Raw genomic sequence first — 17,751 nt, forward strand, 5'->3', positions numbered from 1 at the left:
CAGTCCCTCTCTGTAATTTTCCAAAAACCTGAAAACAACTCCTGCCCCACAGCAACAAGCTTCAAAGCTATGGGAGCCCAAGGGTGCCCCTGAGCGGGTGGCCAAGGAGGGCATTGCCATAGCTACCAGGTTCTGAGGGCGGGAAAGGGGGCGAATGAATATTCATGAGGTTGGGAAGACAAGAGAGAAGAACCCCTTTCTCTGCCAAGGTTAAAGTCGGAGTTCGAAGGGACCTCAGAAGCAATTGAGTGCAACATGCTCATTTCACAGAGGGAGCCAAGACCTTAAAAGGGGACCTGCCCAGGTACCCCAGTGATCCCCATTTTCCAAGGTGGACACTCCTTACCCAGGGGTAAAGGTTTCATTCCTTCCAGGTTTTCCGAGCTTGTCCAAGAGATGAGCCAAGAGGAAAATTTCTAACGAGGTCTGCCCTGAGAATGACCTCCCATGGCGGCTGGCCTAAGGGATACCGAGGCACGTGCTTGTGGGCCGAGCGCCCCACATGACCCAGAAACGGGGTCTGGGATCCTGCCTCCCCCAGAACCTGGCAGGTCTCCCCAAAGCCTTGGAGGCTCGGAAGATGGGAGGTGGGCAGAAATCCTCAACTCCATGTTCTAACCCACCCCCGCTCTGGTGACAGGGCACATATTTCTTCTTTTTGAAAGGAAGAGGCAAATCTACATCACCTGCTACCCCCAAAGACCCAGGTTCTGGAATGGAGCCCAAGACCCACAAGTGGCTGTGGCACAGATTCCTACTCGGCCTCTCCACATACTTCCTCTTTTCTAAATAAGGACTGTTGGTTCAGCTACCACTCCTGAGGCAGCCGAGGCACGGTGGCTCAGTAGCTAAGGAAACTGAGGGTCGGAGAGAGTCAGTCACTCACCTTAAGTCAAAACAAGTCAACGAGGGAACCTGGTCTGTGTGACTCCAAAGCCAGGACTCATAGCCTCCAGGCGGTTTTGCCTCACTGGCCGGAGAGGCAAGGCTGGGTCAGCTTAAGTTCGCAGTTTCTTAAGGTCCCTGCCAGAGCAGCATGCTCAAAACAAGCATGTGTCCAGTTCAAACCCAAAGCACTAAAAGACCAGAAACAATTCACTAGCCCTGGAGGGGATGGGGAGGAGCCATCTCAGGAGGAGTCTGACCTTTCCCCAGCCACTTTATCCCAGGACAGACAGAATCGAATAATGAGATGAAGTCACATTTTACCCTGAGCTGCAGATTCCCCCGCTGCGTTCCGCGGCCAGTTAGCAACGTAAGGCAGACGTCCCACGGCGGGGACCCCGGGAGGGGCTGTCCGAGCCCAGACCCTCTGCTTACCTCGCAGCCCTGCAGCGGGGGCGAGCCCAGTCCTCGTGCTTCCCTCAGCACCACGGGCGGCGGGGCCCCCGTGCGCCTGGCAGCCTTGGCCATCACCCAGCTCCACAGGCAGTGCATGGTGAGGGACCGGGCCCGGGTCCCCGGCAGCCCCGGCCCCTGCGGCAGTGTCCCAGGGAAGAACGAGGCGGGGAGAGGGGTTTCTGTTTTCATGACTGTAGTGAACAGTCACTGCAGCCAAAAATAGTTTGTGCCCGGAGTTGGGAGTCAGCACATACCTCCCGGAGCAGGTGCGGGGTGTGAGACACGCAGGCTCTGGAGGCGCTGTGCAAGGGGGCTGGAAGGCGAGCGCCCAGGATACCCGGGATACCAGGCCACAAACAGAGGTTTTTCCCTGCCTTGCCGGTCCCCTCCAGTCCCCTCCAAAAAGTAGGACCTGAGTCATCAAGGAACAGTATCATCTCCCTCCTCCAAATGAATCATCTGGGAAATCCCCACCCCGACGTGAACTCCAATTGCCCCCCAGTCCCTCGGCAGCTCTCACAGATTTGGGACCTAAACAGTATGGACACCCGCAGGGAGAGCCACACACACAGCAGTAGATCCCCGGAGGACCCATAAGACAGCCACTAAAAATGATGCTGGCTGTCAAAACTCCAACTATTCCCCCTGAACAGTGAATTTTATTATATGTAAATGAATAGTTAATTGGCTGGCTATTAGTGGCTGGAGGGGTTATGGGGGATTTTTTTTCTTTATTCAACTCTTCTGTATTTTCAGATTTTCTTACAATGAACATTTGTAATGACAGATTTAGAAAATGTTATTTAAAAAAAAAGATGCTCAGACATTGCAGAGGAGAATGTACATGATCCTAAATATGAAAATTAAGTATGTGTGCGCGTGCGCGTGTGCATGTGTGTGTATCTTGTGACCACAGCTTTGGAGCCAGCATGCCTGGGTATGAATCCTGGGTGCACCACTTCCCATCTAAGTGACCTCAGTAAGTGACACCATCACCAAGTCTCAGGTTTCCCTATCTGCATACTGAGAATGAAAGCATTGTCTGCCTCATAAGGTTACTGGGGATTAAACAAGATACTTACCAATAAATGGTTACTATTATTATTTTCTATCATTTCTATACGTCACACATTTTGAAAATGAACATGTAAACTACTAGGTATTAAGAAAAAACCTGGGGGAAGCGGACTTGGCCCAGTGGTTAGGGCGTCCGTCTACCACCCAGGAGGTCCGCGGTTCAAACCCTGGGCGGGCCTCCTTGACCCGTGTGGAGCTGGCCCATACGCAGTGCTGATGCACGCGAGGAGTGCCCTGCCACACAGGGGTGTCCCCACATAGGGAAGCTCCACGCACAAGGAGTGCGCCCCATAAGGAGAGCCACCCAGTGCGAAAGAAAGTGCAGCCTGCCCAAGAATGGTGCCACCCACACAGAGAACTGACACAAGATGACGCAACAAAAAGAAACACAGATTCCCCTGCCGCTGACAACAACAAAAGCGACAAAGAAGACAACGCAGCAAATAGACACAGAGAACAGACAACCGGGGCAGGGCGGGGAAGGGGAGAGAAGTAAATAAATAATATAATAATAATTTTTTTAAAAAGAAGAAAAGAAAAAACCTGGGAAAGCATGTGGCTCAAGCAGCTATGCACTCACCTACCACAAGGGAGGTCCTGGGTCTGGTTCCCAGTATCTCCTAAAGAAGACGAGCAAGACAGCGAGCTGATGTGCCAGGCTAGTGTAGTAAGCTGATACAACAAGATGATGCAAATAAGAGACACAATGAGGAAACGTGATACAACGAGTGGGAACCGAGGTGGCTCAAGCCACTGGGTGCCTCCCTCCCAAATGGGAGGTCCTGGTTTGGTTCCCAGTGCCTCCAAAAAAGAAGACCAGCACACAGTGAATAGACACAGATAGCAGACAGCTAGTGCAAATGATGAGGGGGTGGGGGGGGTAGGTGGAAAAAAATAAAATAAATCTTAAAAAAAAAAAAAAACCCCGAAAAGTCAATGACTATCTCTGATTGAAATTACAAGTGATTTTTATTTTCTTTACTTTCCCATAATTTCTAATTTTCTACAATAAAGTTTATTACTTTCATAACAAGGAAAAAGAAGAATGCTGATAAAAACAAAAACTACGGGGTTAAGGGGAGGGGGGTAGGAGGGATGGGCTCAGCTCACCCACAAGGCAGCACCCCAGCTGCCAAGTCTTTGACAGCAGCCATGGCTACATCAGGCCCACGGGAGCTCTGCTCACCTGTGGGTAAAGGGAGGCTCAACAGTCACACCAGGGACCCCAGGGACAGCCAGGTGACCCACCTCCACGGAGCCCTGTGTGTGTGGGGGAGGGGGGGCGCAGCTGCAGGAGCGGCTGTTGCTGCTATCTGCGGAGCGAGAGTGTTTTTGCTACTCCTTGAACAAGGCTGTCTTTCCTCTAGGAACCCATTCCTGAGAGCAGGTGGCCCTGATCCTCCAGGCCGCTCCACGACGTCTGCTATGGGCTGGTCTATCCCTCGGTGTGGGCCAATTGGAATGCATCATCTTTCTAGCCATGTGATTGGGTGCAGTATGAGCATGTGACCAAAGCCAAGCCAATCAGAACCCTAGCTGGGTTGTTCCTGCTACAGTTAGAGGGGAAGAATCTGTACATAGGCGACTACTGCTCTGCCGGAAGGAAGGTTCCCTTGCTTTGTGCCCTTCCTGCAGGCCACGTGGAGGCAGCCTGCCTGAGAGGTGGGCCCTAACAGCATCACCTGAGCCCCTGCAGGCATACTTTCCTGGGCTTTTATTACCTAAGCTGATAAAAGTCTGTTTTGCTTAAGCCAGCTTGAGGTTAGTATCTGGACTTGCTACAGAAAAGTTCTAACTAGTAGTAAGCGAAGAGAGCAGCCTTTACTTAGTGTGTGCTTTTTATGTGCCCTGGTACTGTCATCCCTCCACCCCTCCATTCAACAAATAGCTACTAAACTACCCACTATGTGCCAGGCATACTCGCCCTGGAGAGAGAACGGCAAACAAGACGAATAGTCTCTTTCCTTAGGAAGCCTACATTCCAATGGGAAACAGAGACTAGAAAACAAATTCAGTAAACAAAGTGTAATTGAAGTGTGTGAATAAGTGTTAAACAGGAAACGGCATGCTGAGATAAAGTGGTGTGTATGGGGGACATCTAATTTTAGTCAGGGTGGCCTCTGAGGAGCTGACCTCTCAGCTCCTGTCAAAGGATGAGACGGTGCTTGCCATGAGGGCGAAGAAGTTTCCAGGCAGAGGAAACAACTCACAAAGGCCCTGGCCTAAGACAGGAAACAACCCAGTGTGTTGTAACACCAGGAGAAGAGGAGAGGCAGGAGGGGAAGTGAGGGGAAGGCAGATGCCAAATACTCCAGGGCCTTATAGGTAATAAGGAGGGGTTTATATTTTATGTTGAGTGCAACAAGATACTGTCAAAGGATTTTACTCAGAAAAGTGAGTTAATCAGATTTGGGTTTTAAGAAATTCACTTTTGGCTAGTGAAGAATGGACTGGGGTGAGGGGGCAAGAGTGAAAATAGAAAGTGACATAGGAGGCTACTGCACTAGTCCAAGCAGGGGGTGATACCTAGGGCTAGGGAGGTGGCATTGGCAAAAAAGCAACAAATGGGACATATATTTGGAAACAGAGCCCATGGGATTTGCTACTCAAAGGTGAAGAGGCAGAAAGAATCAGAAATGTCCCCTGAGTTTCTAGCTAGAGCAACTGACAGATGAGTAAATAGGCTCGGGACCTGCCCAAGGGCACACTGTTGGCAAGTGGCAAAACCAGAATTTTGTCTGCCTCCCAAAGCCGGGTTCTGGGCCACCTACTTCCAGAGGTTATGATTTTAAGGTTATGGAAATCCTGCTTTCCAGAGAATTTTAACCTTCCCAAAGGCAGACATAGCTGGGAGGAGGGAGGGGTCGCTGGAATCTATGTGCTGAAGTATTTGGAAAAGAAGGGTAATGAAAGAAGAGACTCTTGCTTTTTAATAATTAAAACAGCGTGGAACAGTGTTGATATGAGAATTTCACAATATGCGGCAAGTCAGATCTGTTCTAGAGCAATCTTGCCTTTGGGGCAGCTCCTGGAGGAGGGACAAAACTCAGGTGGCAGCCCAGGATCTGGGTAGCCCCCAGGAAGCAGAGCCACTTCACGGCAGGGCTATAGGCACTCTCTTGCTCAAGGCCAGAGATAAGAGTCTTTTACCGGAGTGGATGTAGCAAGTGGCTGAGCACCTGCTGCCCATGTACGAGGTTCTGGGTTCAATCCCTGGTACCACCTTAAAAAGTTAAAAAAAAAAAAAGTCACCAACAGAAGCCACAGGCAGCTCAGGAGCCTGGTTCCCGACTCAGTATGCCATCACCAGTCAGTCAGTCTTCCCTCCCGATGGCCCTGCACTTCCATGTGCAGTGGCCCAGATGAAAAAGTTCCTGAAACATCCTTGGCCCAAGAGACCAAAACTCTTTACATAATCTTATTCAATTTCAGTCATTCAACAAGAACACCAGGGGATATGCCAGGCACCAGGGATAAGCAATGAACAAAACAGTCAGATCTCTACCCACATGACACTTCTAATCAAGTCAGTTTTCACTGAACTTGGCAGCCTGGAAATCCAAAGCATTGAGGAGATGGGCTCAATGTTCAAAAACACCAAGCAAAAACAAACAAAGAAACAAAAAAACACCAAGCAGTACAGGGCTAGCCAGGACATGCTCATGACTTTCCAGAGTTCTAGAAACCAAACGCACCTCCATCCCTACAAAGCTTAAAAGAGGGCACTTCTGCTCAAGAGCAGAAAAATAAATGATCTCATCATTGGAGAAAGTGATTTATGAAAGTTCTTTAGAGTAGTAACTCATGTTCAGCATCTGAAACAGTACTGGCTAAATCCACAGAAGGATGGATGGATGGATGGATGGATGGATGGATGGATGGATGGATGGATGGAAGGAATGGATAGGGGAAAATGCAGAAGTAGGCCCTTAGCTCTGTGTCTGACACATTTTACTCTTTCCTCCCTCCAGGCCCATCAGTCAGCTCTGCATCTGGGCACTTTGCAGACATGTACAGCCCACCATACTCTAAGCCCTCCAGGGCAGGGCTGCATTTTACTCATCATTTACTCCCCTGTGGTAACTAACTGGGAGCCTGGCACAAGGTAAGTTGTCAGTGGATGTAGAATGAATGGATATAAAGAAGGAATGAGGGGTGAGGAAAGGAAGATGGATGAGGGAGGAAGGAAGGGAGGCATACAAGGAAGAAGATAGGAGGGAGACAGACAGGCACAAGTGGGTCAATTCAGTTAAACAATTGCACACAGTAGCCCTGGGGCTATTCTGGATAAGATGTCAGATGGCAAAGTCAGGTTGGAAGAGACCCTGATTGTGAATGTTGGCTCTGGTGTCAGCTCGCTGTGTGGTATTTGACAAGTCACTCAACTTCTCTGAGCCTCAGTTTGCTCCTTGTGCCTCTCCCTCCAACCCCAAGGTATAAGGATTAGATAGGATGATGTATATAAAATGCCAGCTTCGTAGTTATCCCCCCTTTCTTCCATATTCCAACTTCAGCTTCTCCTCTGACCTGTTGGGGATGTGCACATGCCCACCACTGCTCAGACCTCCATTTCCCCATCCTGGGGAGAGCTCTGTGCCCAGCCTCATGGGACCGGTCTCGCGCCCCACTCCCAGGACCTCAAGTCCTCACTACCAAGGCAGCCCCGGACTCCTGGGGCCCATATATCCGTGCAGATCCCTGCAAGAGGCTGGCCAGGGGTGTATGACTGCATCTTGAGGAGATTTCCTGTTACCAAAGAGCAAGGCTGTCAGGACAGCTGGGCTTCTGCTCTCCCCCCACAGGAAGAGGGACGGGATTCACGAGGATTAATACCAGTTTGTTTTTCTGGTTCAGATCTTACATATCCTCCTTCCTCACTGCTGAGGCCTGAGCTATACTCCCAGTCAGTGAGCTCAGAAGTTTCTAGAAACCAAGATGGTGGCAGAGTCAGGTAGCTTCCTTTCCCATCTCCAAGAGAAGACCTCATCTTAAATATGGGCATTCAAGAATAGAGGAGAGGGGCAAGAGAGACTTGCCCAGTCAAGGCCACAGTGAAATTCCCCTTACCGGATTCGCTTGCATCTTCAGTTCAAAAACCACCAGCAGCAAGAGCTTATCCAGGGGAGCCTGTGTGTGGACCGTGGCACCCCCTGGAATCCTGGGCACCGCAGCACACCCCCTCTCTACTAGCACTGACACCGGCCAGCGCTTGCCACTTCCTTTAACAATTTCCAACAGGGAAACTGCTGAAGAAAAAAAAAGGGCTCCATGCCAACAGGCTCTGAAATCATTTCCTCGGCTGCAGCCAGAAAATGAAGCTGCATTTTTCTTAAGCTGTGGAACTTGGGGTGGCCGGAAATAGCCCCAGTGTGTGACTCCAGCTGTCGGGGTGGGGTGGGGTGTCCACTCTGAGCTGAACCTCATGCTCACCCCAAGTGCCTGACCCCTCTAACCCGCCATCCCCTCGCCCACAGGGCGCTCCGCATTCCCACACCAGCCGGGGCTGTCTCACCTCTCACCTGTCCCCGCCTTCTCACGGTTAGTAGTTTCATCTTCCTTAGAAACAGACCTGATTCATTCCCTCCCTCCCTCTCATGCACACACTTCTACTAGCTTCCCGACGTCCTCCAGATAAAACCTGACCCCTATCACCACGCCAAGAGTTCCATGAACCGACCCAGCTTCGTGGCCGACTCCTCCTAGACCAGCCCTTTCAAAACCATTCCCATGCGGAGGTCCCCGGTTCAAGCCCCGGGCCTCCTTGACCCGTGTGCAGCTGGCCCACGTGCAGTGCTGATGCGCGCAAGGAGTGCTGTGCCACACAGGGGTGTCCCCCGCGTAGGGGAGCACCACATGCAAGGAGTGCACCCCATAAGGAGAGCCGCCCAGTGTGAAAGAAAGTGCAGCCTGCCCAGGAATGGTGCCACACACACAGAGAGCTGACACAACAAGATGGCGCAACAAAAAGAGACACAGATTCCCGTGCCGCTGACAAGAATACAAGCAGACACAGAAGAACACACAGTGAATGGACACAGAGGGCAGACATCTGGTGGGAGGGTGGGGAAGGGGAGAGAGAAAAAAAAAACCCTTCCCATGAGAGTGGTACCAGCTTTGTCACACCTCAGGGTCTCCATAAACTGTTCCCGCCATCGGTGCACCCTTCCCTTCCCGCCAGGCGAACTCTCGGCTCCCCGGGAGGCCTTCCCGGCTATGGGTCTTTCCCTAGCTAAGGTGCGTTTGCCTGCTGACCCCACAGACCCCTGCCTGGGAGCTCCCGGGGCCAACTCTCAGCATAGGGCCCCCGTCCCCAGCAGGCTCTAGGCTGGCGCAGTCCCACACGGCACTAGCCATATGTCTGCTTAAATTAAAATTAATTAAAATAAAACATAAATTCTCAGTTGCACTGGGCACATTTCAAGTGTTCAACAGCCACATGGGGCTAGTGGCTACCACATTGGATAAAGCAATACAAACCATCTCATCAAGGCTGGAAGTTTTATTGGACAACGCTGCTCTAGATAAAGTTCTAATGTCTGGGTAAATATATGAAGGCGCCACCCAAGCTGTTCCCAGCATCCACAGACGAGGGAAGGATGGAGGAATTAGAGGCTGCACAGGTCAGAAGTGCCCACGGCAGGCTCTGGAGCTGCAGAGGCCGAGATCTGACACAAAATGGGAAGAAGAGGAAATAAACCCCGAGTTGCTTCATTCACACCAGAAACCTGCAATGCAGCAGTCGCCCTGCATCCACGTCCAGTTCTACCTGCCCTCTTTGTCCCGCAGAAAGGCATTAGGTCCTGGAAACTTTATGACTGCAAACACTATCCAATCTAAAGACAAGAGCTGAAATAATATTTAGATAACCCTATGAGGACTGACCCCAGGAAGGCAATACTGAAAAGGAAGAAGGAGATTACACACACACGTGGCTCGCACGCACATGATGCGTGCATGTGCTCCTGAGGGAAACTCGGGAAGCCGTGAGCAGCCTGGGTCAGTAGAGAACTGAGAGGCTGAAGGGACAAATGCCACCACACATAGAGCAGCCCTCGGGAAAGTCATGCTCGCGTAGTGACTGGCCTAATGCTTGGGCCCTTCAGCGCTGACTGCTGACAGCTTAGAAAACAGGACCTGCTAAACTTGGATTTGGACACCTTCAAAAAAAAACCGATAGAGACAGAAAGCTGAGAAAGACCCTGTTTTAAGTTTGGCACCCCAGCATCCATCCCACAGTGACTTCATTCATTTCTTGGTCACTCTACCCAGCACATGTTTCCCAAGGAGCACCCCAACACCAGGTGCTGTGCTGTGGGCATACAGTATGCCCCAGGCACAGGTTCTCAGCCTAGTTGAGGTGTTGGGCCACAGCAGACTACTGAGACATCACTACAGACACCTATGTAAGCAGGTGGGCACCCCTCAAGCACAAATATTCGTAAGGTATTTTAAAGAAATCATATATTAGCTTTTCTGCTGTTAAAGATGATATGAAGACTAAAACCTGAAAAAGGATATATATTGTATGACTCCATTTTAGCAAACCTGAAGAAGGATATATATTGCATGATCCCATTTTAGCAAACAAACAAAAAGAGAAACAACGGGGGAGTGGAGGTGGCTCAAGCAGTTGGGCACCCACCTCCCACATGGGAGGTCCTGGGTTCAGTTCCTGGTGCCTCCTAAAGAAGACGAGCAGACACAGGAGCAGGCACAAGGAGCAGACAATGAGCACACAGACGAGGGAGCCATCTTGGGGTGGGGGGAAGAATAGCTTTAAAAAAAAGGGAAACAAATTTGTGTGTCTTTGTAAATGCAAAATGCATGAATAGGTCTGGCAGGGGCACGTACCAAGTTGTTAACCACAATGTTTATTTCCGAGAGGTGGAAGAGGAAGGCAGGCCTCTGCTTTCTTACTTTGTTACATTTCTGTATCCCATTTGGTATTGGAAAAAATTTTAAACTCACATTTCTCATCAGCCATGGATATGTGTTTGCTTCCTAACCACTTCTTGTGTAGACTAGGAAACAGGTGAAGACACATAAGGATGATCTGTCCAAAATTTATGGGAGAAAACCATGACACTGAACCTGAGGGGAGGGAAGGGTGAAAGAACATCATTTAATCGATGTTGCAGAACTTGTTGGGCTTACATTACGTAGGGGCCCAGTGGGAAAGCCACTGCATTACGAAATCCTTCCTGAAGGAGAGTGGCCATACATGCTGTGGGAAAACAGACACATCTGAGATTCTGGGCAAAGCCACTGTTAGGAGGGCTTGGGGGAGGTGGGCCACCTCACCTAACACCTTTCCCTCTGAGAACCTTCACTCTTCAGAGGAAGGAAAGGACTCAAAGATGATCTAATTTGTCCCTGTCCTTTCTCATAGGGATAAACTCTGGCACAGAGAGCTGCAGTAACTGGCAGGGGGGCCTGCCCTAGATACACTTAACACCCCAGGTCCTGCCTGCTCCCTGCACCGGGTCAACCAGCCACAGGTATGCAGGTCAATCTTGCTTCCACCAGAGAGCTGCTCTGAGAGGCAGCAGGTACCGGTGGCACACCTGCAGTGCCCACACCGTGGCCGGCCTGCAGACGCCATGCTGCACCTTCCAGCCAGGTGGGCGTGGCATGGTTGTAATTCTTGCCTGGGAACAGAGGAACCGACACCAAGACTTCCCAGGCTCCCATCCCACCCCCATCATTCCCTCCTGGGCCTAGTGGGTCCAAATCTCCCATCTCCCTCCCTCTCTCCCTCCTCCATAGCACTCTCTCTCTCTCTCTCTCTCACACACACACACACCCACACACACATACACACACACAATTTCTTCAGCACACTGAGTTCTGGAGTCTGAACCACCACAAAGAAGACTCTCTCCAGGCCAAAATTTAGGGTCAGGAAAAGAGGTGGCAAGCTCTAGAAGGATCCTCCAAGCCAAGCCAGCTGCCCTGCCGGGATCCCTGAGGATCCCTCCCCACTTTCCAGCTGGGGGTTCTAGCTTCTTTCTAAAGCCTGCAAGAGGGAACCCCCCCCTCCCCATCCCAGGACTGAGCCTGGGGTTGGGTGTGCCATGAGGGTATCAGCAGGACCTCAGGTTCCTCCCCCCACCCCCCCAGTGAGACCCGAGCTCTTCTTTTTTCTTTTTTTAAATTAATTTATTGAAATATATCACCGAGACACAAACATAAACAATAAGTGTACAGTAATAGCTGTGAACTTACAAAACAAACATACATAACATCTGTTGGCCTTTCCGTGTCTCAAGCCAACAGGATGGCTAAGGCACTGAGGCAGGCCAGGAAGAAAAGGCCACTTGCCTTCCAGCCAGGGAGCTGCACCTGTCTGGGCAGAGCAGAGGATGTGCCATCCCGCAAAGGCCTGGGCACACTGGGGGGTTCCTGAGTCGGGACGCGGGCAGGCTCAGCACCACCAGTGAGCCTGGCCTCTCCTCTGCCTCTCTGGGTCCCATTCTATGTGCATGGCGCATACACGGTGATGGGTGGGGAGAGGGGCTCCCAACCAGCTCCTAACCAAATACAAGTTCAGAGCAGTACGTGTCTGATCTGGGGATATCTGGAATGAAAGCCTCTCTTTCCGCACTGCCTGAAAACGATCAAAAACTGTTCTGATTGTTTTATAGTGGTTTTTAAGGGCAATTTGGAATATTAATCCAAATTCAGCCTAACAATTTCTCTTCAATTCCAGGATTTTTCCCTGCACAAATGTACAGGTGTACAAAGATGTCCTGGATAGCATTGTTTGTCATCATAGAAAATATTGAAGATTAACAGGAAAAGCAGGTTGCTGAACCAAATGTCACACAAAGTCAAATACTTTGTGTGCAAAAAAGGGATGACACAAAGAGCCATGTGGTGCTTAGAAATTATTCAGAAGGGCAAGCAGATACAGTTGCCTGTGGTGACTCCTGAGAAATGGGAGGCAGGGATCTCTGTCACTTCATCTCCTTCTGTGCTGGATTTTGTGTTTTGCTTTGTTTTTGTTTTACAATGAATACCTATTTTCTTAAAAAGCTAACTTTTTAATGGTTCGCAGTGCTCTTTAGAGAAAAAGCTGATTCTAGGTTTGGGGCAGGGAAAATACAAGGTGAGTGTGGAGCATCTTTGTAGTTCCAGGAAGTAAGGAAGTGCTAATACACACACACGTACACACACACCCCAGAAGAATGGGGCATGTCACATGGACACAGGAGCCAACCTGAAAGAGTCCCCAAGAGCCAAAGCAGAAACAATTTGAACAACAAAATTAAATAACACAGAACTGGATTATAACCCAGAGTATAAAATAAGTACACCTAATCCATACTGATATAATTAAGTGACTAGGTAAACAAATAAATGGGGGAGAAGAAACAACGCTTACAGAAGAATTCCAAAGAAAATGGATAGGTACTCCCCCTCCCCCATCCGAGGGTGGGCGAGACTTACTGACTCGCTTCTACAGAGAGAAGGGAAAGGGAAAAACAGTAATTTACGGCGGAGAAACCTGCAAACACAACATTAGCCCAAGTGACGGAGGTGACATCCCCAGTGTTGTCACATGGATACCAGGTACCTCCTGATGTGATATGATATGACCAGGGCACTTCACCCATACTGCATTCTTTCCAAAAGCCCATAATCCCAACAAACAACACACACGGCTGAGATGGGGAGCTTTCTGCAAGACCGTCAAGGTCACAGAGATGAGAAAGACTGAGGCGCGTGACTAGCAAATGCAACGTGGCACCTGCACGGGACCCTGGAATTGAAAGAAGACAGTCGTGGAAGCACAGGCGAAATCCCAATCCAGTCTGGAGCTGAGCTGATGGTAACGCAGCAACGCTACCTGCTTAGTGTTTACACAGGTACCAAAGAAATGCACGATGTTAACAATGGAGGAAACTCCAAGAGGGGTTAGACAGGAAATCTATCTTTTCTGTAAATCTAAAATTGTTCCAAAATAAAGAAGTTTATTTAAGAAGAAGAAAACACTGGTTACTGACATTCAGAAGGCAAAGGATTCTATCTGTGAACCAACTCTGGAAAGACATCTGCTTGTTTTTTTTTTAAAGATTTATTTTTTATTTATTTCTCTCCCCGTCCCCTGTCCCCCCCCACCGCACCCCAGTTGTCTGCTCTCTGTGTCCATTCCCTGTGTGTTCTTCTGTGACCACTTCTATCCTTATCAATGGCACCGGGAATCTGTGTTTCTTTTTGTTGTGTCATCTTGTGTCAGTTCTCGGTGTGGGCGGCACCATTCCTGGGCAGGCTACACTTTCTTTCGTGCTGGGCGGCTCTCCTTACGGGGCACACTCCTTGTGCGTGGGGCTCCCCTACGCGGGGGACACCCCTGCGTGGCAGGGCACTCCTTGCCCACATCAGCACTGTGCATGGGCCAGCTCCACATGGGTCAAGGAGGCCCGGGGTTTGAACCACAGACCTCCCATGTGGTAGGCAGACGCCCTATCTGTTGGGCCAAATCCGCTTCCTGAAATCTACACCTATCTTTGATGGGCAGGACTTGTAGAACCCATTCTGACTGAAACCAAAGGACCCATCAGGGCCTAGGTCAGGGTGGGTGAGCGGCAGGTCAGCGTCCACCCACGGGCCCGGGCCGCTCGCCTCGGGGCCCTCCTGTGCCGTGCTCCCACCCCGGCAAGGATAAACGGGGAGGCTCAGAGCCCGAGGCAGGCAGGAGCCACCCGGGCAGGAGGAACTAGAACTGGGTTCACTAAAGGAAGCAGCCTTTTCTTTCCAGCCTTCAGAATATTCCCGCACTGGCCCAAGAACCCATGCGAGAGATGGGGAAAAGACAAAGAGAATCTTGAGAAAAAAGATCTGGAGAGTTCATGGTTCCTCGTGGCTCTTAAAACCCACACAGAAAGCTGCGTGCCTGCCCCCTCCAGCTCCCTGCCCCCTCCAGCGTCATCTCCCCAAGCCCTGCTGGGAGGAGCGCTCCGGGGGACGCTGGGGGCCCCTGCCTCTCCCTCGCACAAACCCCGGGGCCAACTGCCACTGTCTCTCTTGATGCAGAAACGGCCCCTGGCCAGCCCCTGCTCCCAGCCTTCCTTTCCCTCCCCACACAGCTCCTGAGCACAGCCGCCACGCGCAAGCCTCCACTGCTCTCTGTTGGGTCTGCCTCCCCCCGGGGAATAATACTCCCTCCTCAGTCCCCGTGGGCACCACCAGGCCTCTGACCACTTCATCCTCCCAACCTCCTCGGCAAGCAAGCAGTGTGCGGCCTCTTCCCCCGTGTTAGAGGGAAACTGAGGCTCAGGGAAGGAAAGGGCTGGCCCAGGTCCTCAGAGCCAGGCCAAGAACCTAGGCGCTCCTGAGAGCGAGGACCTGGAGAGTCAGGTCTGGAGGTGCATTCTGCTGTCCACTGGCCCTTGGGCCCTGGGCGAGCAGCTGCACCCCACTGAGACCCCCTTCCTCAGCCATGAAATGAGGGAAATGGCAGCTGCTTCACAGGGATGCTGGGCCAGTCAAATGAGACAACACATGTAAAGATGCAGCGCGGCACACCAGACATGCTCTGCGTGTGCTGGCTTGGAGGGGTCCCGGGACCCCACGGCAGGCACTGGGGCAAAACCAATAACCAGCCTGCAGAGGCCCCAGCGAGGGGCTGCTCAGGGTCCTGGGGGCCCAGCCCTGAACGAAGGGGAAGTTGGTATGCCTGAGGCCCCCGGGTACCCTCAGTCCCCCACCTTGCCCACCCCCAGCCTTCCTGAGAAAGCTCTCCCTCAGGGCACCGACTCTCCTGGGGCTCTTTTCCGAGGCTGACCCAGGGCAGCTGGGCATCATGGATGTGGCTTTTGGGGGGCTGTGGTCCCTACAGTGGCCTCATCTCTCTTCCAGGATTTTAACTGAGGCCAAGACTTGGAGTAACCTATGTCACTACCCACCCAGAAGCAAACACTAGGCTCCGAGGGACATCCACCACATCATTATGCTCACTCATTCAATAAACATTTCTTTATCTATCCGTCTATTTCAATCAGCTATGTCAGGCCCAACACTCACTGGGGATATTGTGGCAAACAAATGTAACCAGGTTACATGGATTTCATCGGGAGAGTCAGAGAGACCCTATACAACAAATATGCTGGATAACTTTGGAAAGGGGTGTCATTGAGAAAATAGACTAAGGTGCACTGATAGAGGATGCAGGGTGGGAGTGATCTTTAGATCAGATGATCAGGGAAGACTGCTCGGAGAAGGCGACAATCACCCTAATGCTAGAGTGATACCCGTGGGATGAGCCAGGGAAAGAGCACTCCAGGGAGGGGAAGAGCAAGTGCAAAGGCCAGACCAGAGCAAGCAAAGGCGTGGGCACGATGCGGCCAGACAGAGGCAGCAGGGACTAAGTCACGAGGATCTGGCTTTTATCCTGAGGGAAGTGGGCAGCACTGGAGAGCGCTAAGCAGGAGCCAGGAGCGTTGAGGTGCAGGCGCTCGCGGCCCTGAGCCTCCCTGTGGGTCTCCCCCACCTCACCCCTAACCCCCACCCCCTTACCCCACCCATGATAGGAACCAGCCAGAGGCTGGGAGAGCAGCAGAGGCCTGGCTCGGCCGTTTATGCTTATATCACTTCCTGTCAGGGAACCTCTCCTCGGGAAAAGGCCTAAGAATACAAATAGCTTCAAAAACAATAATGTCAACCACTGCGTCATATATAATAGCCAAGGTGGGAAGTAACCTCTGTATCCAACAACAGAGGAGTTCAGTAAGAGCACGTTAAATGAAAAAGGCAGGATATAAAATAATTGATTCCAGTGGTTCAAACCAGAAAACCATGTATGTCATCTTCCATTTCTATTAGCCATATTTTTTAAAACAAAATAATAGGTATATATGAAATTAATTTTAATATACCCCAAATAGCATTATTTCAACATAATATAAAAAGAAAAAGATATTTTACTTTTTTTTCTGTGTGAGTCTCTGGAATCAGCACCTCCTTGAATTGATAGCATATCTTCAAAATTATAGCACATCTCAATTTGGACTAGCCATGTTTCAAGAGCTTACTAGCTAGTGTCTACCATATTGGACAGAACAAGTCTAACCCATTAGAAATTTTTATAAGACCTGTGTGTGTGTGTGTGTGTGTGTGTGTGTGTGTGTGTGTGGAGAGAGAGAGACTAGAAGGAAATATATCAAAATCTTACTGATCACAAATTTTCTTTGAGTGACTGGAAAATGTGTGTGGTGATTTTTCCCCTGCTATTTCTTTATTTTCCATACAATGAATTCATACTACTTTTAAAACGACAGCCAAAAGAGTCAAACTTTTCTTTTAGAGCATCAGGTGGAGGCTTTAAATAACCTGACTGGGTGAACCGGGCCTGCCAAGCTTTGATTTGTTTCCACTCGGTGAGTGCTTAGTGGGTGCGCTGGCAGAGGGAAGAGGGCACAGAGTAGCAGTTAGAGGAGAACGGTAAACTCGGACTACCGAGTCCAAACCCACATACTAGCTGTGTGATTTTAAACTAGTTACTTAACCATTCCGTGCTTTAATTTCTTCAAGTATGAAATGGCAATAGTGATAGTAACTCCTAGAAGCTTGTGAGATTATCCAGAGAAAGCATTTAACACAATCTGCCACAGAGCAATGCCTCCAGAAATGCTGGCTATTTCTTACGATGGACAAATGAACGGATTGGACTGCCTTGGCTTATAATGCAATAAACAGTACCCAGGGCACTTGCTGAGCCACATGACCCCGGGTCCCTCCTGGCTGCTGTTGTTCCCCCACGCCCCCGCCCACCCCCAGGAGGAGAGAGCCTCACCCCCCAGGCTTTGCCAAAGTGAAGCTAGCCCTCAGGGTGTGTGTGGGCCCTCTGCTTCCCGATTCACTGACCGCCCCCACCCCACCCCACCCCCCGCACCAGCCCGGCAGGCCTGAGCCCTGGCCCGCGTACCTGCACCACCTCCGGCCTCACGTTGAAGGTGTACAGCCAGTCGCTGAAGCGGGGGTAGCTGTTGAGCTCCGAGGTCCTCTCGCCAGGAGCCACGCTCAGCTTGCACTGCCGCTGCTTGCAGATGTACCGGACCAGCTTCGCCTGCAGGAAATCCAGGAAGGAAAAGGCACATTCATTCACGGCACATGCGTGTGGCAGCCTCAGGCATGCTACGGGGCGCTCGACCAGACACGCGCAGCAGCGTGATGAGAAGAAGGTGTCTGCACTTCACAGAGCAACGAAGCAGGAACCGGGGTGGGAAGGGGCCTGGGAGAGCTGACCGAGAGCCCCGACAGCCCCGCTCCAAGGCTGGCTGGCCCTCCGAAGGTACCTGGGCAAGGCGGTCAGAGCAGAGAGCAGAGCTAAAA

The 17,751-nt window shown here is 50.9% G+C and overlaps 1 protein-coding gene across 1 annotated transcript in view; it reads right to left on the minus strand.

Moving 5' to 3' along the window:
- Positions 1 to 17,751, minus strand: part of KSR1 (kinase suppressor of ras 1) — a 151,649-nt gene that overhangs the window by 50,351 nt on the left and 83,547 nt on the right. Inside the window, exon 2 of the mRNA XM_058283821.2 lies at positions 17,345 to 17,485. Coding sequence (XP_058139804.1) covers positions 17,345 to 17,485 — 141 coding nt within the window. The remainder of the gene's footprint in view (positions 1 to 17,344; positions 17,486 to 17,751) is intronic.

Source organism: Dasypus novemcinctus, chromosome 21, assembly GCF_030445035.2.
Source record: "Dasypus novemcinctus isolate mDasNov1 chromosome 21, mDasNov1.1.hap2, whole genome shotgun sequence".
Classification (NCBI taxonomy): domain Eukaryota; kingdom Metazoa; phylum Chordata; class Mammalia; order Cingulata; family Dasypodidae; genus Dasypus; species Dasypus novemcinctus.